The sequence below is a fragment of the Mastacembelus armatus genome, chromosome 22 (assembly GCF_900324485.2).
Source record: "Mastacembelus armatus chromosome 22, fMasArm1.2, whole genome shotgun sequence".
Classification (NCBI taxonomy): Eukaryota; Metazoa; Chordata; class Actinopteri; order Synbranchiformes; family Mastacembelidae; genus Mastacembelus; species Mastacembelus armatus.
Genome location: NC_046654.1, coordinates 1,088,435 through 1,112,069, shown reverse-complemented (window position 1 = coordinate 1,112,069; position 23,635 = coordinate 1,088,435). Strand labels below are relative to the sequence as shown.

At 44.6% G+C, this 23,635-nt stretch overlaps 1 protein-coding gene across 1 annotated transcript in view; it reads right to left on the bottom strand.

The window, feature by feature from the left end:
• kcnh5b (potassium voltage-gated channel, subfamily H (eag-related), member 5b) overlaps positions 1–23,635 on the bottom strand; it is an 85,686-nt gene that overhangs the window by 32,880 nt on the left and 29,171 nt on the right. Inside the window, exons 7-8 of the mRNA XM_026310144.1 lie at positions 20,375–20,532; positions 19,215–19,486 (exon numbers count right to left, since the gene is read on the bottom strand). Of these exons, the coding sequence (XP_026165929.1) occupies positions 19,215–19,486; positions 20,375–20,532 (430 nt within the window). The remainder of the gene's footprint in view (positions 1–19,214; positions 19,487–20,374; positions 20,533–23,635) is intronic.

Genomic DNA, 23,635 nt, shown 5'->3' with positions numbered 1-23,635 from the left:
CAAAAAAGTGGACTGGGGAAAAAAGAAAAGCCCAAAGCAAGAAAACCAGAAAACCAGTGTCAGTTTTTAATGCTCAGAGTGTGTTACTCACAGGACAGAAAAAGGACGCAGAGACACAAAGAGTATTTGGATGAGAGACAGACAGGTGGTGTAGTGTGTCAGCAGTGAGATAAACACCGGTCCGGTTTGGTTCCTTTAAAGCAGGCAGGCTTCCAGCACCCAGGACCCTTCCAGGACCCTGTCAGCTCATAAAGGACGACTCTGACAACAGTATCGAGCTGGAACTGAAATCCCAGACACCCACTCTCACCTCCGCAATAACTAGACTCCTAATTGGTGACTTGGCGGCTCACCAGTCGGCCAGTGTCACCTCAGCACAAACGACAGGGGTCTGACCCCCCCCAAATGATTCGGCAGCCAGCCGAAACGACCCGCGAGTGTTCGCCAGGATCTGAAGTGGTTAATTCAAACTTTGTGGTTCATCCGTCCAGGTGAGAGAGAAGGAGTTTGACCTCCAGTGACATGAAAAAAAAACAAAACACAACGTCACCTGAAAACTAAGATTCAGTCGTCTAATGAGGGACCTCAAATGCCACCGTGAGGAGGTGAAGAGAAGCCGCAGACAAGCAGACTAACATCTCCCAGATATACTTTTACAAAGGTCGGCCATATTAGAGGGAAAGCTGCTCATTGGTCAGCCGTACATGAGGTCTGTCAATCAGCACTTAAACCTCTCAGGATGTAATGACAGTTTTAACAGGTGGACACTGAGAACCTGCAGGACAGAGCTCAGCTTTAGGTCCACTCCTGTATTTAGCTGCTCATAGGGAACATATATAACGACAGCTCACCATGCTGAGACCACAGGACACTTGCTCAAAGGCTTTAAATGACTTAGGGTTTGTGAATAATGACAGAAGCAGGATGTTGTTGCAGCACTACAAAATGTGGATCGTTGGGTGTAGAACCCACCAACAGCGAGCGATGGTTCTTTTAACCGTAAACTCGACCTTGGCAGGTCAGAACATGAACAGGTTTGTGCAGTTTTACTGTGAGGACTTACTGAACAGTCCACAGGACTCAGGTCATACAAAGTGCTTGTTGTGAACTTTTCCACAGTCTTAACCAGGTGATGTGTGTAATGTTCATTAGCCCCCACAGGTATGAATATATCTCTCCACACAACACTGAATGTCTTTCAAGGAGAGCCTATTGATTTGTACAGTCCGTCTCATCTTGACCTGGCCTGCAGCCATTAATATACAAAGGATTTACATCTATTTACATCTATTATGAATGATGTGGTCCAATGCCAAACGAGCTTCAATATGCTTCAATATTAAACCTTAAACGTGTTTATTAAATGAGGATTCAGCAGGTAAAAACTAGAGCATGTTCTATTCTGCTCTATTCTATATTTACGGTACATGTGGGAGCAGCAGGGCAGAATGAAACGCAGCAGAGCTCCTGATCTGGATTCACATCAGTCAGACTGTTGCTGTAGTCTGAAGAGACACTAAGAGCCTCGTGTAGAAAAACCTTCAGCGGGAAAAAAAAATGCAGCACAGCAGAAAATGAAGCCGAGCAGCAGACCATAACCACCGCACAACAAAGAAAAGAAAATCCTAGAGAAATCCATTAGGAATTTGTATGTACAGCATCTGCGCTATCATCCGATTTGTTAGAGTAAAGAAGATATGACAGAACCTGGAGACGCTGTTGACCAGTTTATTTATATCTGTGGTGGCCAGAGAGGGATGGGGATGGTGGTCAGGACGGGGGAGCAGCAGAAAAGCTTTAATTCCTGCAGGAGAGAAGAGCAGACACCGTCAAAGTGACTCTCTACAGATGTTGGTTTCCAACCCGACTGATCCTCTGAAAAGGAAAATACATAAAATGACGACTTGGCTGCAGTCGGTTGGTCTATTTTAGCCTCACGGTGCTGCACTGCTCTCATATCAGTGACAGCAGCAGTGTTTTCTCCCTGTATTGTTGCTAAGCACTTATTACTGCAGTGTTTCTGTTCCAACGAACGGTCACCTGGACTGGACTGGACTGGACTGGTCTGGACTGGGCTGGCAGGTTTGTGGCGTCTTTCTGTTTGGACTTTGAGGTTCTGCTCCTTTCTCTCTGTTCAGCCATGGCAGCTCCAGGTTACTCTGCTGCTGCTGCTCCTCCCAGGTCGTACAAGTATTTCACTCAAAATGCTGCATCACTTTTCTACTGACGGTGTCAGAGTCATGTAGTTTCCTCTTATGAGAGAACAGGCCACGACACAAACACGCCACCTAATGAGGTTATTCCCCTGATCTCTCTCTGTGGTGTCAGCAAAAACCAGATGCTGTGGAAGGTCCGGCTGATGGGATGCTACTATATCTTTCTCAAATTCCTCGATCCAGCTGGATGAAACTCATTTTTAAATATTAAATATGTATTTTCATAGATTGAACTCATGACACACCGGATTTCATTGGATGAAGAAACTGTTGCTCCTGTCTAACATGGAGGGAGGCGTATCACCAAATTATTCTCTCGTCAAAATGGGTCGGTGCTGGATGATGAAATATTTATATTTGCCTGGATCAGAATAAACAGCAAATGTACAAAGCAGCGTCAACAAGCAGGTGATTGGGTCAAAAAAAAAAACTTCTGTCACATCAATGAGACTGTGATGCTTTTTTGTTTTTTGGGGGGTTTTTTTGTGTAAAAAGTCAGGCGAGACGTGAAGCTGTCCACATCTGTGGGACGTGTATTTTCCGGGATCGGACGACGTGCCGGAGGACTTTAAGATGATTTGTCACAGTGAATGAGTGTGAGGGACAGAAATCTGTCAGTCCAGCAGGAGAACCAGACACACGGTGTCACGGCCTACAGCCCAGACACCCAGAAAACATCCATCAAAACAGCCCTACACGAGGAGACAGCCACATGCAGCACACACACACTCGCACAGTCACACACACACGAGATCTTTAGTCAATCAAATGTGCTGGATGACTGGTGTGTGTGTGTGTGTGTGTGGTTGCAGATTTCTAAAAGCCTTGTTTTTCCAACTCTGTGACGCAAACACACCGAAATAGCGACTGAAAACAAAGCAGCCGGGTCCTTTGGTGGAGCCTCCTCCATCACGAGCCATTGGACCCAGTCCATTTACTGCCCAACAAGCCAAGGCTGCATCACAACACATTACACACCGACAGGACACTGCAGTCCGCCAGCCAAACGCAGAGAGAGCTGGTCAGCCGCAGCCCTAAACGACAAAAAGCGACTGTATAAATCTGTTCTGACAAGCAGTAATTGTGCATCAAGCGCTCTGTGGGTAAGTACAACATTCTGGCTGAATGTCTCCAAATAAATATTGACTGAGAAATCTGCAGAGGCATCCTGGTGTTAGTCACAGCCTTTCCTCCAGCCACAACAATCACTTCTGTAATTGGGACTCTCAGTAAATACGGTTGTTTCTTTCCACCTTCTCTTTCCATCTTCAACTTCTCTTTGTTTACTTCTCCTTAAACCGACTTCATAGACTAATTATTGCCATGTGATGGGGTCTGGAGTGAGTCGGGCGGATGGCAGGTTGGGGTGATGCATGATAAATGTTGGTAACCTCCTAAACCCAAACCACCATTATTACGTTTCAGACAAGAGGGAGGTTTAAAGGAAAAAGCAGCTCTGCAACAGAATCTTTGCTACAGCTCAAAACAACAGAGGAGGAAAAACTTCATCATCTAAAGTTCATCTGGTCAGTGCGATTTGATTTTTCACAGCCACTGGAATAAACTCTTATATTCTGTTATTACACTCTTGACTGACTGTGTTACATAAAATACTACCAGGAGAAACTACAACAACTACACAAAGTCCAAAGGTTGAATTGAAAGGCAGAAAACTGTGTGATCAGGAGCTTATGGTGGCTCAGACTGGTCAACAACACAAAACTTTACATAGACAACAAACGACGACATTAACAAGTTAAATTATAAGATTTGTCCCATTGTTTCTAAAGGAAGGAAGATGAGAAGCAGCTGAGAGGAAGAAAAGTTCATCACCAATCTGGGGCCAATTTGTAAGACTAACCACCGCCCTCAGTCTTTATTCGTCAAACTAATAAATCACAGAGACAATATTAGGTTGGGGCCAGTGGAGAACGTAGCAGCACAACGTTACAACAAACCAGGTCATCGTCCAGTTAGAAACAGGTTTGGTTCTGCATTTGGCTGTTGCAGCTTCACTGTGACGTGATGGAGTTTTATCAGTAAACAGACGTTGTGGTACCAAAGCACCACAACAACAAACAGTGACAAACAGTTTATTTAATTATTGAGAAGGTCTCGAGTGTATTGGCAGTAAATTTCTCTTTAACTCAACTCTCCTTCTCTTCACTGTCCAATTATTACACATGAAGTGACATTAGATGACTCTTGTCGTCTACTGGTCAATAACCTGAATTATCCATTAGTGTGCTTCAATATTTATTCCTGCACGGTCTAATTGATTCACCGGCTATTTCTGCTTCGCTCTTCACCGTGTGGGAGAAAATGTTTTGTTTTGAAGATTAATGATGAAACAAAGTCTGTTTGCAAATGAGCTTCAGGTTTTCTCACTGCGACACACACACACACACACACACACACAGCCACTTGTTAGATTTGAGTAACTACTTTGTCTTTGCGTTTCTTTGTTGGCAGGAAAGGAAAGAAAATCTGAAGCAGCGTTTAAAAGAGCAACAGTAAAAATTACAGGTAGACAGATCAATGCTGTGGGAAACAGGCATGTGTCCGCACGCTGGAATGAAACCCCCCCCCCAGTGATCTTCCATCCAGTCACGTCGCCCTCAGACAATTTGTTTGGTCAAAATGTTCCCAATAAAGCAAATTTCTCCAAGGAGCTTTAATTCCACTGAGCTGATAAATGATAAAAAGCCGATATGAAGACTCTCCTTAGACACAAAGGAAACAGGAAGGGAAAAAAAAAAAAAAAAAACGCTGATCAAAACTATTGAAAATCTCTTGCTTATCGATACGTTAGGATCTACAGTAAACCAGGATTTTATCATGTGTTTTCCATGTGTTAACGATGAGTGACAGCAAATGGCTTTTCCCAGAAACACAAACCACACACAGCAGGAATAAAGAGGGAGGGGGACCCTGATAATTGGCACCAACCACAAAAAACAATCAATCATTAGCGTAAATTCCTGAATAAGAAAATATCGTACACAAGCAATAAGCACCGTGAACATGCACCACTGGTGTGCATGTGTTTTTCATTGGGTGTTTTGAAGCGAAGAACACGGAGTGTTGCAGCTCCACTAATGGGACCGAATTAAAACACAGCACAAATAAGGCAGCTCTGAGGTTTCACTTCTCAAGTAACAAGGCCATCAGGGGCCGAGGGGACTCCCGGTGGACCGGGGCCGGGCCTCACCAGGAGTAATGAGCACTCACATCGAACCACGGGCGCCTGGTAAACAATGGGATGGTCCTTCATGAGGGGGGACGAGTGAAGCTAGAGCTGGGGACAGATGCTAATGCTAATGCTACGCTAATGCTCGGTCAGAGGTGCAAGATTAAACAGGATCAGTTCACCAGTTTATTAAAACAGATATTTGTTCACATGCAGCCAGTTTTACTTTCAGCTGACTCCTATTTGGTTATTGCCTTTTGCTGCTTTTCTGCCCTATGCAGAGCATTTGGTTCATTCTGTAGTTTTAATGTGCAATAAAAACAAACTCCTGTTGTCTATTATGAGAAATAAATGTCTCCAGTGTCAGTATCTCTGGAAACATCATGACCTTTCCACCACTGTAGATATCTTACTAGCTATTTGTTGTAATTTGGGTGCACTGACCCTTCAGACGGGCACAATGGTGTATCTGATGGTGCTGCTGTGCTTTTATTGTGGCAGATTAGCATAAATTATCTGCATGTATGGGAGCGCATGTGGAAATACAGTCTGTGTGTTGTAATGTTTGAATATGAAGTCACAGTTGACGGCACGTGTTGGAAAACTTGATGTTTAGTCCAGAAGAAAGATGAGAGGCAAATATTAAAAACATTAAGAATGATGAATTTCACAGCGTTACACTAGAGCTCAGCCATAAATAATTAATATCAGTTTCATCTCTTTTACGTGTGCTCTGGAAATCACCCGGAGCTTTGAGTTTCTAGTGATTCACACCCATTTCCATAATCATTGCCAGCTGTAATCATCCTCGTGGCAAATCTCTTCCCCGCTCATTCGTTTATGAGCCCAATCGCTCCCACAGTGAAAAGCCTCTAAAGCAGGTAATCGCTTCTATTTTCATTGTCATTTTCCAAATTCTCTCTTGTAATTTATGCCTGAGTCCAAACTGTGGTGCGTCTGCTCAGACAGGTAGCATGGGGATAATTGAATCACGCAGGTGCCACACATGATAGATGGGTCCTCTATTATAACCGCTGACAGTGGGGGAAAACGGGACCAAGCTGTGATTACCACAAGTCCCAGAATCACGCGAGCTCCCGGTATCACTGTGCACCTACAGTATCTCACCTGCTGATCCAACTCACTGCAGCTCCAAAGCTGCTTCATGGGGGCAGAGAGTGTGGATGTTAGATTCACGGACATGGAGTCAGAGCGACCTCAGATCCTCCCTGAGCTGCAAAACCAAGTCAAATGAAACCAGGAGCTGGAAGGTCAATCGATGTCTGCTGCAGGTGTCATCTGATGCTAATGCACAGTACAGGACGGACGGGGCCCGACTGCACCACCAAGGTCTAATCAGAGTGACGACTCTTTACAGTAACACTCGGGGTTTGTCCAAAGGAGCAGGTCCTGATCACTCTGAGCTTAAAGGCGGATTATTTAAGAGTCTGCAATTTGAGGCTGGTCATTCAACAGAAAATCAAAGATCTCCGTGACAAGTGAACCATGGCAAATAAAAACAGTAGCATCAGCCTTTAAGCTCCACTTTAATTACATAAGCCTTTTTAATGTGAAACAACTTTACAGTAGTGAGTCATTAACACATAATGTTTAATTACCTTCACATCTAAATTAGCAGCCAGTGCTAATTCACTTATTGACATAACATTATTGTTGGTATTTTTAAAGACACTACAGGTTGTGACCACGTGCATTTTTGCAGCTCTGGCCCAGCATTTACTTTGGCAGCTACACTGTTCTTTCAACTGACTGATGGCTGGAGCTGAAAAAGTTAAACCAACCACTGACTGACTTATCCTGTACAACAACAAACCACCTGATCTGTGTGGGCTGGTTTGTTGTTGTACTTCACACTTCGAGATCCATCACGAAAGTGAAGGTTGTCTCATCGGACCACTTCCTGCTAAGTCTGTAGAGCGCTGAGCTTTGGATATTCGGGGCCTTGGTTCACTGCACAGACCAGGGTCCACAGACACAGAAGCTGTGGTGGTTGCAGCAAACATTTGTTGTGCAGCTCAGACAAAGACACGACTGAAAAAGCTGTTCAATCTGTGAGCTGACTTACAACAACCTGCACGGCTGCAGATGCATCAATCCCATTAACTCTCTTTCCCGCTCTAGTATAAAAAGCTGCCAGCCCACCTACAAAGCTCAGATTGGTCCGTGCAACTGGAGAAACATCTGTCAAGGAGCACGACATAAAAATGATTGATTTGCAGAAAAAAAAAGATGTGATGTGACCGGTCCAATCACACATCCTGCACTGAGCATCAAACTAACTGACCTCCACTGTTCCCACTGGTCTACATGCAGATGTTGGCCAGATGAGCAGCCTTTAAAACCACTTCAAGATTTTTCTTCCTCCTGACTTGACAAAGATTATTCCAGAGAATTAACTGCCTGCAGGGAAGCATCATGTTTATTTCTCCTTTGTTTATCATGTGTCTTGGCGAGTAAGTGTCTCCACATTGACAACTGTTCTGTTGTTTTCCACTAATTTAGAAAATCCATCTTGTTTTGGTGCAGTTTCACTTTTATTTCCACAGCTGTGAAAACGTTTCCCACAGCCAGCTGTTGCACAAATCTCTCCAGTAAAGAAACACACGCTCCCTCTACTGAAATATTAACAAATTGGCAATATGCTCTCACAGCATGCTCCCTCTCTGAGGTTGCCATGTGAACAAGGTAAGCAAGCAGTGGACTCTGTGCCTGTTTCCTCTGCAGGATAATAGAGCTCCCTGACAACACGTGCTCCGTGTGAGGAGGCAGAGCAAACATCTGTCCACCTGATGGCCACCTGAGTGTGATCTGTGTCCAGCGGGTGTAAGTTTATTTCCTCCGAGGTCCGATCAGTGTGTCGGGGCGTATGAACGGCAGAGTGGGTTCATTAATGGTCATGTCAGTGTGAGTCCTTCTGGGAAAAGAAACAACAGGATCCTGCCTGAAGTTCACAATGAGAAGATTTAAACATGATCTATGACACGGATCTTCCTAAACCTACTTCTGTCTGCACTAGCGGCAGCTGTCAGTCCAGCATTAGTACGTCTAGTCTTAACACTGCACCCACTTCCAGCCTGGTTCAGCCTGCGTCAGACGTCAATTGATCAGTGACTGGCCACAAATATTTGATAAATGTTACTACAACCAGCTCCTTACACGGTGGATTGAATATTGAAATACAATAGTGTTGTCGTCCACGCTCGGGCAAAAGGAGGCTGCACCTCTTTGCCACATTTAGAGCAGCCTGTAAAAGCTGCAGGCCTTGTTAGCTTGTTTTGACATGTTCAGTCTTGGGATGCAGCAACACATTTTGGATCATGTCATTATGAGGATCCAACGTTCAGCGGTCGGACCGCATATCGGTCCAGAATCTGTGTTTCAGACGGCGACAGGAGACTAAGCCCTTGATTGACTCATTCACAGCTAACTAATGAGCCACATCAGGTTATATAAATACACACAGAGCCAGGGCCTGCTGGACTCTCAGTTTATAACCCTTTAGAAATAACAAGTACATTGTTAGACCGACAGGTTTGACACTGAAAACTAGTGCCCTTCAACAAATGTGGAGCAGGACAGAAACAGATTTGCAGAGTGAATAAAAATCCAAACGAGTGTGTCTGCTGCTTTTCAGACAGTATTTCAGTGGAAAGATGCTTGTCTGGAGAGCCACTTTGCACAAAGACCTTGCGGTGAAAACACTGCTAGGAAAGCAGGATTATACTCCTCTCTTTCCATTTATTATTCAGTGTGCCAGGGTGCATGTTTAGCATTCTGTTACGGGTGAGCCGTGACTTTGCAAAGCATGCTGAGGGGAGGATGCCGCTGTAATGAAACAGAATCAGACTATGAATGGTAGTGCAACCTTCAGAGGACAGAACGATAAATTATTATACAATCCAGAGAGTCACACCTGATCGTCCCCTCCACAGTAGAGAGACGGCCAGACGGTTAGAAAGCAGGAATTGCCACAGGAGGTCAGTGCAATTAATCCCTGGACCAGCTGGGAAAATGTGACTGGATTAAGTAAAAATGTGCCACCCCCCCTAAAACGTCTGAAACTGGCGCTGAGGTGTCCATCAACCAGGTACGCATCTGAGCGTCCAGCAGCAAAAGACTGTAGCTGTAATGGGCAAATCCCTGGAGTAAATGTGAGGAGCTGAATGAATGTAAAGCAGCCGACAGCTGAGAGAGTGCAAACGTGCTCGGAAAACATTTAAGAAAAAGTTTGGTGCTTTGCAAAAAGAGACTCAAGCAGACCAGATATCCCAAAACAAAAGTCAGAGGTGGAGAGAATACCAAACAACAAAACATCTGCAGGCTTGAGATTCACAAACTCTTCTGTCTAGTCTGTAGGGCAGCACCGAACGCTCCAGGACATCGATGGCAGAGAGCGACACCGTCAGTAAAAGGTCTAGTAAAAAATGTCCAAAGTTTGGGATCATTTCAAACTTAAATAAGACGACAACACGGTGCAATGTGTGTATTGTAAAGTAGAACCGACGAACCACAACGGCACTTCAGTCAGCGCTTTAACATCTGGACAGAAAGCATCCAGCTGTGAACCAGAGCGGCTCACCCAGCGGAGCCGACACACGGTAACGTCATTAGGTAACAAGTCATTTACACAACAGTGCTATTGTTTAAAAAGGTCCCATTACTCAAGTACTCGCTGAAATATTCGGTAGAACACTCGATGCCGCCCTGCTAGTAGGTGACAATTCCTGCTCTATTTTCTATAAGTGAAAATATTTCATGTAATTGGACCTCATGTGGTTCTGTCACTGGACCCCTGCACATCAACAGATCAACATCTGACAACAGCATCTGAAGCCACTTCAGTTATACCACAGTGGAGAGCAGACGCTGATGGAAGAAAGAAAGGAAGTCCTGGGGATCACCAACCACTTACACATTTTTTCCTTAACTCAAGGGTGAACTTTCCAGTTTATAATACAAATCTGACTGGTGGTTTATCTTACAAACCAACAAACCACAGGCAGAACAGAAGAGCCGATGAAGTGACGGATGCGGTTCCAGGGGCAGACCATCACCAGAACTGGGCCACTTGATTCACAGACTAATCCTGATCCTGATGAGTCAGAGGAAAAAGGGAGGCAGGGAGGGAGAGGGAGGCTGGGTGGATATAATGAGGGGATGCCTTGGGGAGAAGGGTGGGAGGGAGAAAGTGAGAGGACGGAGGATAATGAGAGATGGAGAAAGAATAAAGGAAAAAGTGACAAAAAGAGGAGAGTAAGACAGGTCTTTATGGATTAGTGGACTAATCGCCTCGCTGCTGCTGCTGTCGGCCACCCGCAGCACAGCCTCCCACAGGATCAGAAAATAAAGTGCTCGCTCTCCTTCGCCATCCAATTGTTTCTGAGTGTATGTGTTCCTCGCTCGCTCTCTCTCCAGTGCTTGCTTTCCAAATTAATCAGGGCATCTCAGCTGAGAAGCCAAAACGGAGAAAGGCACTCTGAGCCTCTCCTCATCCTTCCCTCCTCTTACCACATTTTATTGTTCTTCCTTTTATTCCCGCCCACGTCTCTTTCCCTCCAGCTCCATCATCGTTCCTCCTTCCTCCCCCATCGTTTTCATCTACCCGCCTCCTCCCTTCCCTCCCCCACAGGCCACTCTGAGGAGTCGGATAAGTGGACTGGGCGGGGGGTGCGAGGCCAGGAGGATGTTGAATCCACTCAGTGAAACCCAAACTCGTCTTGGGATTGTGTGGAAGCAGCTACAGGCTCCAGAAGGGTCCTCGCCGGAGCCCTTTTCACACCAGGCGGGTTTTTGAGTCGGATAAATGCTCGGCCAAGGGCAGCAAAGAGGAGGTCGCTCCTCGCTGCTTTCCTTCCTTCTTTCCTCAGCTCTCCTGCTGACGCTGGTTAGTCTGTTCTGCTTAGGATGCACAGCCATCACGCTGGGCTCCCCGGGACAAATCGGCTACATCCTTCCGCCCAGCTGCGCCTCACTGGCGCCACCAAACCCTTTTGAGCCCAGGTAATTCCCATAATCCCCTGCGAGCTGGAGCTTGTCAAGTGAGCTTTGTTTGCCTACTTCCCTTCTCGTGCTTTCTTACCAAACTTTCCACTTGGCTCTGTGCAGAAACACTAATCTTTCCAAGTAATTTCATCTGGCATGAGTCTGAAAATGATGTTTTCTCTAGAAGAAGTGAAATAAAGATTTGCCATCGGAGGGAGATTATCACGGCAGTCTAATTGTTTCCTGTTGGGAGCATCTACAGCTACGATATCATTAGTGCAGCAAACAGTACGGTCCGATTAACTTTGGGCCAGAGCGTCAGCTTTTAACGTTCTGCAGACAAATAAATGTTACTCTCAGGGAGACTGTGGATTTACATTTGCAAAAATGTAATTATGGGTTAAGTAAAACTGTCTCATCGCAGTGGAGTCTTTTACAGTTTCATTACAAAGACTCAGGTCTAATTGATTTGTTCACACGGATGCAGAACACAAGATCTTTCTCATCTCCTCACCTCTGTGATCCAGGTGTCCTCTTAAATTACTTTCACACCTGAATCATGAGAAGCCTCCCAGGGAAGGACTGACGGCAGAGCCACTACCTGTGATGACTTCAACATGGTGAGTGAGGGGAGCTCAGAGAAGAACATCATCTCTCCCCGACTAGATGTTGTGACTAACTACATGTACTAAGGGGAAGAGGCTGGATTCCCCAAACTGTGCTTCTCTATGACCTTTTCGGTTTTACTATGTTGGTGTCGAGACCAAGAGCGGAGTAAATGGCAGTGCCAGGTATATTCCAGGACTCAGACAGACCAGTTTCAGTTCATAAAAAGCTCCTACCCCAGGCCTGTGGACTCGTCTAACACAGTACTGCTGCCTTTGCTCAGAAATCACTGTTGTTCCTTAACTGGATGTTACAGGCTGTTTGGAAGAGAAAGATAACACGTAGGCACAAATGACACTTAGATATTTTTGTGTGTGCAGCAGTGTTTTCATCACTTTTATCCAAAGTCCACTTACTACAAATGATATGACTGAAATTTCTTCACAAAGTTAGCAGGTAAATGTAAAGTTTCATGTTTGTCCCTGTATTAAAATGGCTTCATGCTGCAAACTACTCTGAGCTTTAATCAAACTGAACTGTAATAAACCAAACTACATTTTAGAAATAAAGCATTTGATCTGTACTGGAGGGACATAGTTAAAATGTCAACCATGTTTCTGCAGAACGTGGGCAACAAGCTACAGACGGAAGCACAGACGGGTCTTTCTTGGTCTGATCGAAGGGTCAGCTGCTCGTTTCTGTTCTGCTCTGACTTTTCCTGACCACAGTCCAGTGAAGCTGAGGTCCAGCTGCAGCCGCTGCATCTGATATCGGACATCAAACGTCACCTGTTTGAGCCACGGTGTCAGATCGGCCCATCACAGCATGTCCTGCTGAGAGACACGTTGGACCCTGAGCACTCACGGCAACACGTTTCATGACTGAAAATGAACCTGGTGGGGTTCAGGGTCCGTCCTCTGGTTCTCCAGCTGAAGTGTGTGCAGAGGGTGACGTCGCACCCTCGAGTGTGACTCACCGGGTTTATCATCATCTGTCTTCTGACCTCAGGCTGTGGGTTAAACGCTCACTAGTATCATTTCCTGCAAACGCCTTCTGGCTGTAGAAGCTGTCAAACCGGACAAGAACGTCTGGTGTTTCCGTCAGGGCGTCCTGAGGAGGACGAGATGCAGCTGCATAGGTTCCTCCTCAGTCTGAGCTTTGTTCTGCCTCTGCCCCCCCCCCCACCACATTGTTTTGGGGAGTCTTCCTTCTGATTCAGGGTGTTCCCTTGAGGGAACTTTGGAACATTGAGGTTTCTAAATAAATCTGAATTGACCTAAAGCAGCGTTGAACCAGAACAGAAGCAGTAATCTACTGTGACTACACTACAGCACCACTGCGTGCTTTAAAACTGCAGTGTGAGCACCACAATAACGGCTGAACCAGTGTTTCCATGTGCCCGTGGCTGATTTTAACAGAAACATTCAAAGGAACCGTGTCACTCCACGTTAAATCCCTTCAGCTGCTCTACAAATCTTTTCTAGATACTTTACATAATATTATTTACATCGACTCTGTAAGTCGCAGTCACTTCACTCATTTATAATAACTTATAATAATATTCTGTTGATGGACACTTGACCTTGAGACAGTACTGAACTGAAAAGTCCTATTTAGTAATAGAAAATAAACTGATGTTCCAAACATATGAATGTTTCACAGCTTTCTAATGCTATTATGTAATTCTAATGAAGTTATATGGAAATAATGTTTGCTGTGGTATGTCTGTGTTCATGTACATTGCACAGGTGTGTGAATTCCTGAACTCTGTTTCCTCTGAACGTCTAACGCCGTCAGGCGAGCACGGGTTCAGAAAAGCCGTTCTGCTCTTTGCTGATGGTCACAGATACAGTGAAATGGCCCATTAATCCTAAACTGTGGTGACAAACGGGGTTTAAGAGACGTGATGGGACAGAGGGAGGAGTTGTAAAGATCAGCCTCCATGACACTAATAGGAAGAAGAGTCATTCAGGTGTCAACGTACACCTCTGTCCTCTGGCTCAGCCTGGGTCGATCAGATGAGACAGACTGACTTTCAGGCTGACGAGGGAGCAGACAGAAGGACATAGGGACACACTGTCAGGTGGGAAGTGACAGACTCTCTGGGCTCAGGAATAATAGACAAGTAAAAGAGTTTTTCAGATCTGGTCCACACAGTTCATTTGGTCTCCAGATTCTCAAGGCTCTGCTCTCATTTGTCGACCAACTCTCCTAAATGATGCAAGTACTGGTTGTTGTCAGTCTGTCAGAATTAAGTTGCGTGACACATGTGTCTGACATGACCAGAGCTGAACTACAGTGTGAACACGTCACATGACTGTTATCTTCGAGCTAATTGGCTGATGAATATCATGCAGATCTAATTGAATATGAGCCTGTTGTGCAGAAACAGCAAGAGGCCAGAAAAACAAATGCATGGAATCAGGTTGTGCCGACATTGCAGCAGAACTCCTATTGTTAACGCCCCGATGAATAATGATATTTGGCCACATCCCTGCAGTGGTTCAGCTTCAGTCTGTGTCCATATGAAACAAACAGAGCTGAAAACCATCTCAGAGCCTGGTGCAGCTCTAAGACCAGGTATTTTTGTGGTCTCGTTTTTGCAGTTGTATAGTTGAACGAAGTGTTGGATGATCAGCCGTATTCAAAATATTATAATATTTAGACATTTCTTTCTCTTGCTGTACTCTAGAGCAGCCTGAATCCAAACATGTCCGATATGTCAACACCAGCAATGAACTGTGGGAAGAATCTAACAAATGATTATTTACCACAGTGCTGTACTTTGTATTGCACAGTATGAAGAGCTCGATTTGTACCATAGAGTATTACTTGTACTGCAGAAAGCAGACAGTAGGCAGAGACATTTCTACAGTCGTCCGAGGTCCGGACTGGTCCAGCTGGTCCTCGATACATCACACTCACATTCAGCCTGTAACTAACTTACAGCACCAACCTCCATCATGCACCTTTAACTCATTAACTTGTCTTGTCTTTCTATGACAACGCCGCCAACCTCATGGCTCTAAAGTCAGTGTTTGAGTTACAAGCTGTCAAGACACGACGTCTGTGTGAGAGAAGAGTTGAAACATGCAGAGGGCCCGACATGCAGCACTAGACCCAAACCTTATCTTTGGCTTTTATCGTTCACAGCATCTTTCACAATGATCCACTTTGAACGATGAACTTGAATATACTTACACCTGAGAAATAGAAATGATTGTTTCCTATCAACAAAACACATTGCATTATGGGACGGCTAATTTTTTCCTTCTGCCTAAACAACTCAACTCATTTCTAAGACCCTGTTCTAAAATCATGACCAAATGTTATGAGAAAGAATCAGGTTATACCTATAAAATCCTCAGATTTCTCCACTTGATAAATGTTTTTACTAACCTCTAGAGACTCAACACAATAGGTTCAATATGAACAGTATTTTCAACTCTCTCCAATATGGCAAACTGAATGAGCTGCCTCTACTCAAAGCTAATGCGTCTCAGCCTCCAGCCTGGATTAGCTTATTCAAAAATGATTAAAAACACATCAGTGACACACACGGCCGCACTGGGAGACATGTTTCTTCATTACAAACCGTTGCTTTGTTTACGGCTCCTTGCACTGAGCACGGCCCCGTGCACGAAGACCTCACACGCGTGTAGCCGACTTCTGCTTTTTTTTTTTTTAACGAACATCCAGGTCTGGGGGGTTTTGTAATGAACATGTCTCCCACTGCAGCGGTCTGTGTCACTGATGTGCTTGTAATCAAAGGTCTATGAGACAGATGAACATGATCTGGCAACCCAAAGTAAATTAACATGAAGCAATTGGTATATGGTGCTTATTTTTCTCTCTGCAGCAGCTCTACAATGATCTACACCTGATTTCTATTGTCGTGCACCGTGTCACAGGAAAATGTGGGAAGCAAAAACAAACGGACCTCACGTCTGCCAGTCCCAGTGTCGGTGCTCGCTTTGTGAGATCAGGAAACCACACACAGGCTGTGTGATGGTCTGCCACTATCAGTCACAGCCAGAGCGAACAGCCACCAAAGAGCGTATCGTCTTTCTGTATTGTTTACTACTGAGCCGAGGTGCCAGAAACCAACAATATGGAGAAGAGCCCAGTGAGGCTCTGGCTTGGCCCTGATACTGAACTCCAGGGCAGGGACAGATCGGACTGAGACCAAAACATTGAAACACTGACATGTTCGTTCCAGTAAAAAGCCTCCTCGTACCTCACTGTGCTGTTAGAATAACCAAATCACAACGTTTCCTACAGGCAGGATCTGACAAACCAGCTTGGCTGAGAGTCTGTGCACGAGGAACACTGCTGTTTCCTGCCAAACACTTTAAGGAAAGATGAAAACACTTCAACACTTATAAATAACCACTGGCTACATGCCTTCTGTTGCTGGACTCTCAGCTTGGGAGGTTTAAGTTTCTTCTTCCAGCAGGAAACTCAGAGAACATAACGAATTTACTGCAGTGATAGAAAACATTTCACTGAACTAAAACACCAACCAAGAGTAGTTTTAAAAAACAGTCACCGTGAACAGCAAGAACTAAACACCTGGTTCACCCTGAAACTGAAGGCCAAGTCCACAAAGGGTCATTTCCTGTTGAACAGGCTAAAGTTGGAGGAAAATCTGATTTGACTAAACATATTTGCTGAGAACCTTTTAATGCGTAATTAAAGTAACATCATTCTGGGCACCCAGAACTGTACCGCTCCTGCCCAGAGTCAGGACTAAACATGGAGAAGCAGCGTTTCAGTTTTATGCAGCTAAAATCTGGACTAGTCTCCTGATGATGTTGGACAAGCCTCATCTCTGATGATGTTTAAGTCCAAGCTAAAAACTTTTCTGTTTCATCTACACTCGTTCTCCTTTCATTTCTTTTCAAGTTCATGTTCTCACTACAACATAACCTGTATGAATGTCAGAAGTAAATATTGTATTAAAAAGAAATGTTTTCTTCCTACGTGAAACAGAATCCGTTACCCATGAGCCACTTACAGACACACTGCACCGCAAAATAAACACCGATCAGAAACAGAAGCACGATTCTGACTCCCGTAGTGTAACAGAGCTTTCTAGGAAGTGTTTCATGGTTTATTGAACAGAAAACAACAAATCTAACGTGGTTCCATATCAGCGGGATCACATTTACACAACTTATCAGCCTGATGACTGTTCCAGCACAGCAGACGTGTTGAATAATGTACAGCAGCTCTGGCCTGAAGCGTTTTTTTATCTCTCCCCAGGTCAAACTGCTGGAATAGGTTCACGACTGCAGGTAAAAACATACAGGTGCTGTTTAACCCAAATACGGACTACGAAGACAAAACCAAACAATTGCATGTAAAGAGAAATTTCCTCTTTCACTTTTGAGGCAATTACAGAAACCGCAGCAGTAACACTGTCCACTGTGAATAACAAGAGACTCTTTTTTGTATCTGCATTTAACCTGAACAACAACAGATAAAAACACAGCTGTTGAGTTTTTGCTATTCCTCTGTCAAATCCTCCAGTGGTTCACCTGGTAGAAAAACAGTCAGTGTAACTATGTGTGGCCTCTGTTTTGCAGACTGTGCATACAGTTTAATAATTGATGCCCTCAGAGTAACTTTTCCTCCAGGACACAGACGACGTTACACAAGCTGCACGAACACCGCAACAAAAACACACATCTTCCTCAACAGACTGAATCCTTTCACAACACAGAGATTGAGGAGGAGAGAGAATATAAGACACAGTAAAAGCACAAATATGGATTTTTATCCCCAGAAGCTCCGTAACATCCCAATATCCTGCAGCCTGAACACTAGAGAAACACTGAAATCATCTGTGGCTTTGTATCAGCAGACTGTGACTTTATTAACAGACACAGAAATGTAAACACCATCGTATAACATCTTACAAAGATCACCTCATCACCAGACAACAATGTTTTAAAGGTGGTGCACGTGGCAAATAAAGGACCCAGTAAAGACTCTGGTTAAGGTTAGACAATGTAAACACTGGGTAATGGTCAGGAAGGGATTGTAGTTATGGAAAACAAACACAGATTAAAGTCTGGACATCACAAAGGTCATTTATGAAGCTGTAACACACAGATCTGACCCCTAACCAATATTCTCCCTCCCTGTACAGATGATTAACTACAGGGACACGTGCTGCTTTCTGTTATTCTGCTCAGTTATCTCCCGCTTCTGAAACCCCGATATATAAACTCTCAGTCGTCCAAGTGAGATTATCTACAAGCTGAGTCATGGCAACTGGACTTCTAGTTTTCAGGTCAACCTGCCATGACTCAGCTTCTACATGCAGTTGTGTCTGTATTACAATAGGAGGATGTGACCACCACAGGTGTAACCGGTGCCTGCACCCTATGGACCTAAAACATCTGGGCTGCACATGAACGTCTGGGAACGTATGAGGGCAGATGATAAAATCAAAAGAACCTTTGTGGTTACGCAGATGGTGAAAGTATCATTTGTGATTTTAAGTTTGACTAAAACATCAGTTCTGATGGTAACGCTTAAAGTCAGGTCTCTATGTTTGGGTTAAACCATGTGCATCTAGATTCAAGTTCATCCTGTAACCCTGCAGGGACGGCTCTGATCCATGTGACTAGTGACTGCAGGTCACATGACTCCTTTCTTACCACTTTCCAATCACAATGGCTCCAAAAGCTCTAAAACAATCACAACATTTTATTAAGCCTCAAAAACTCTAGGAAAGAAAATAACCAGCACAACTTTATTTGCCCAGTAAGTAAAGAAACGTCCCCGAGTCATTTCAGATCATTCATGTGTGCAGGGAGTCAGCAGCTCAGCCAGAGAACAGCACAAAAACACAGTCCTGAAGAGAAGCTGCACCCACAGAACAAACCCGAGGCTCATCCTCTGTGGAGCACGAGTGAGGACAAGAGGAGAGTTTGGTCCACAGAACCTCTCCCTCTGGACCAAACTGCTGGACTGACCAACCAACAACACCGAACACAACAAGCAATGAGACTTTCACTACTTCAAACATTAATATAGTATCAAAACTCCACAGGTATCCCCTCAGAGCACCTACTCTGAGGACTTGGCCTCCTGTGCTGTTTCGCCCTGCAACACAACTGAAACCACATCATCACAGACAAGGTCCACACAGAGTTACAGGAAGAAGCAGCCATGTGGCTCATACTTACATCCCACCATCATCATGGCCACAGAGAAGATCTTCTCCCCATCCGTGGAGGGGGCGATGTTGCCGAAGCCGATGGTCGTCAGGCTGGTCATGGTGAAATACAGGGAGGTGATGTACAGAGAGTCCTTCCCAGGGCCGCCCTCCCATCGGCCGGAGCCGCTGGCGTTGTAGCGATAAGGCGATCCGATGCTGATGGCCAGCTGGTAGAGCCAGCTGTCCATCTTGATGGTGTTGGTGGCCTCGTCGATGACCTCGTAGTCTCCGATGCTGTACCTGCCGATAGAACCTGAGCTTCAGTGTGTTTAGCTGGAATGACGGCAGAGCTTTGACCAAAGTGACAAAGTGTCAAATTCACATGTGAATAAAAGTTATGGCGAAACAAACATTAAGATTCACCTCGAGACCCCTCACATCTACTGCAGAATCCCTGCTGTCAGTGTGTGCTCGCTGTTTATTTTCAGGAGCCATGCATTTTTCATGTGGACTACTTCCTCTTTCATTATCGGATTTCCCCTGTTTGTCATGTTCTTTACAGTCTTTTTATTACAGGATTGCTCAGATTAGCTTTATACCCATAAATGTTTCCTTTGAAAACCTTTGAGTTGTCCAAGAACATTAACAACCAACCCCACCCTGTCATATTTACACTTCTAAGGTCCAACTGCAAACACGATGCTATCTAGATTAAATGAATAGGAAGGAAGGTTTTCACTAAGGGTTCTGGCTGTATCTGCAAAACATCCAGTATAGTAACGCTGCAGACATGTGACAAAAATGTATCCAGGCAGCAATTTCCCCATTAAAATCCAAGCAGCAGAACTAATTACCAGAAACAAATGACATGTCCAGGTGGCAGGTGCTTGTGTAGCAGAGTAGAGGACTAAACTGAACCTTTAATGAGACTTTATATTTGAAGCCTTCCTTCATTTGAGCACATGTCTTAACATAAGCCCAGGTTCATGTAAATGGCTGTTAGGCCTGTGGGTGATGGGCCTCTTCAACTCGTCAACTTAAATATGGTTATTAAAACCATTAATCCTTAATGTAAGAGGAGGCTGAAGAGCATAAACAACATTTAGTGCTTCATAGTTAGTTTGATTTAGTGTTAGCATAAAACGTTAATGCAGCATTGGATGCTTTGTGATGTAAAACACCGTTTACCAGATACAGGCGAGCCAGTGGGCCACCAGTCCGAACACGCAGACCAACAGCACCAGCACAGCGGCACCATACTCCAGGTAGTGGTCCAGCTTCCGGGCCACCCGGCCCAGACGCAGCAGGCGGACCACCTTCAGAGAGCTGAACAGGCTGCTGATGCCCTGAGGGGGGAGGACGGAGGGAGAGAAGAAACAACATAAGTGAGAATTGAGAAAAGGTGAAGAGAGAAGAAGAAAGAGGTTGAGGAGGAAGTATAATGGACGGTGAAGGGAGGAGCAAGGCAGAGGAGAGAGAACCTGGTCTTTACAGGTGAAACACTGGTTCCTGTTAGAGCTGAACATGTGCTAAGACCCTGTTGCTAAAGCTGCTCCACAGACCACAGAGAACGTTAACTCCATCACCTGACCTTCTGGCTGTAGTCATGATGTGCAGCTAAGAGTCAGGGCAGACAAACACAATCACAACAGACCACACTCAGACTTCAGGCTCAAACGTTTCCCTGAAACACTAAACTTCAGTAATTTGGTGCATTTTAATAACACACATCCATGTAAAACCAGACTCCTCTGTAAACAAAGGGTTTTAATGGTTGCAATTAAAAAACTCATTATAAAGTTTGTTATAGACATTATACATGAGGGAGCAAAGCAATACACTGACACCAGCTGTGTCTTCAGTCCACCTACAAATAAAAACAGCTTTGTTTTATTTTTAAAAATACTTATATTTATATTCCACATGTACAACTGAGGCTTTCTGCTAAAACTGAAAAAAGACTTTCTTCTTTTTATCTCAGTGATTATTTGGTGCTTAAACGAGGTCACGCCTGCATCATACAGGAGCAGGAGACAACAACTTGTCAACAAGTCGACATCCCATGGTTGACGTCAGTCTTTTCACAGGCTGAACAGCCATATTTTAACAAGGATGGTGTGAGGAGACAACAGAGCCACTGTGGGAAATGTGACGAGCAGAAGCCAACAGTGACCCGCTACTCACGCTCCACCTCGAACCAAAGCACAACATACGGCCACCCACACTACAGCACAACGTCCACTACACTTCCATCTCTTTCATGCACAACAGAAACAACGTGTGGCAATAACCAACACGCTGTTTTAACTGCACACAGTCCTGCTCCAGGCAAAGACTCCAAAGGTGGCCTGTACCTTATCAGCCGATCCTTGATTACAGCAAACAGCATATCATCAGGAGACAGCACGTTAACGCTGGGCTGTAATACTGCATGAATACACACACACACACACACACACACACACACACACACACACACACACACACACAACTCCTCTCAGCTGTTACTGCCCTCACATCAGTGCTGAGGCAACCAAAAGCTAAAGGTCCGTCTAAAAACAGAACCACAGTCACAGGGCACGTACACACCCACAATAAAACACACATGTATAAGATCAGACAAACAAATATGAACCTGGAGGCCATTTCTGTAGTTTTGACTTACATCACCCGTAAACATCACATGATCATAGTTTCTATATTTTCTATATAGAACGTTTTGAAGGCTGCAATGATTTTGCATCATTTTAAACAATTATGTCTTTGAAAGTTTTGGGGGTTTTGACATTAGTTTGTTTTCATAGTGATAAATCCCATTGTCAGGGCCGGTGTCAGCAGCAATCTGAAGTAAAACATTTAGCTGCCAATCAGTTTTACAGTTTATATATAGCTGCCCAAAACTATAACGTACAAAAGGAGATTTAGAATTTAACTTGTATGTTTATTGAAAAGCCACAGATGCAGTTTTACAACTTTGACAGCTCAAAGCATCAAATAAGAGCCGTAGTTAATTCAGCACACAGGGCTGGTTTTATTGAAATCTGCTATTAACTCTCCACTGAATGTTAGATATTATACTCTGTCTGCCACAAATCACAAAATACAGCAACACAAGTCAGACAAGTTGACTTTTCAACTGTGAAATCTCAAATACGCAGCTCGTATCTTGGTTCTTTAATAAACGAACTGAAAGAATCAGTCTCAGAAGTCCAGAATCAGCCTGTGTCTAAAACTTAACAAAAAATAAATACATTTTACTACAGAACAGCACAGTCTGCAGCCTCTGAGCACATTTTCATTGCGTTGTGTGCCTGGCTCTTTACACGCTGTTCTATACCATAGACGTCCCCAGACAGTGAGCCGAGAAACCGTCTCAAAACAAACAAAAGAGACTTCACAACAACAGGAGCGGCAGCCAGGACCCGGAGGCATCGGCACGCTCTGCACAATTAAAGCCGAGCGCTCGGCACAGCAGGGGCCAACACTGTACAACCTGAAGCCAAATATTTACCAACACGGATTTGCTCATGTTGGAGGGGAAAAGGGAGAAGTCAGCAGGGTTATCTAAGGATGCAGGCTATGTTGTTACATAACAAAGCAGGAGACTGCTGAGGGCGAGGCGAGCTGCTCTCTGCAGCTTCCTCTGAGCCGTCACCTCCATCCTGACGCTCATTTTCTGTTTCAGCGTCTCCATCTTCAGCCCGGGTTCATCTCCCAGCCTCCAGGAACAGGTCTGAAGCAGGATTTCACCCTGTGACTGTATTCACTGCTTTTATAACAGGAGACCTGAACTCTTGTCCAGCTCCTCCTTTTTGTTCCATCTCAACTGGCAAATTCTCCTCCCTCGTCTCACCAGCTCCTGGTTCCACCAGTTTCCAGTTTCTCCCTTGAATAAAAAAGCTCTGAACTTTAGACGTGGCTGTTTAGGAAGCATTTTAAAACATACATGCAACGTGAAAACAGCTGCAGAAAGGCTGCGACAGCATGCAACCGACATATTTAATGTGAAATGTCATATAAAAACATTTTAAATGTTACAACAAGATGTCACCACGCTGCACTGGGCTGCGTGGGGTCATTTACTACCCACAGTAACAGCAAGGATCAGAAAAATCCTTAAGACATATTGACGACTGCCTCCCGGACTCAAATGAGGCAGCTTGCTGAGTGGAGCTTTTCCAGTGGGGTTACTGGGTCAGATGCTTCACATTTGCCTAATTGGGAGTAATGTAGCAGTTAATCACTGAGGGAAACTAATCAAGAGCAGTTTCATTAGGAACTAAAGTTCTTCATCACTTTAGCAGAGACGAGCACAAGCAATAGAAGTTCAGCTTTTTAACTCGGGAACAGCGTGAAGTCCAAAGACTCACTGACTATTTTCATCAGGGCCTTCGACCACATCTCACGGTCTCGACAGGAAACACGAGGTGTCAGGTGCTCAAAGCCTGA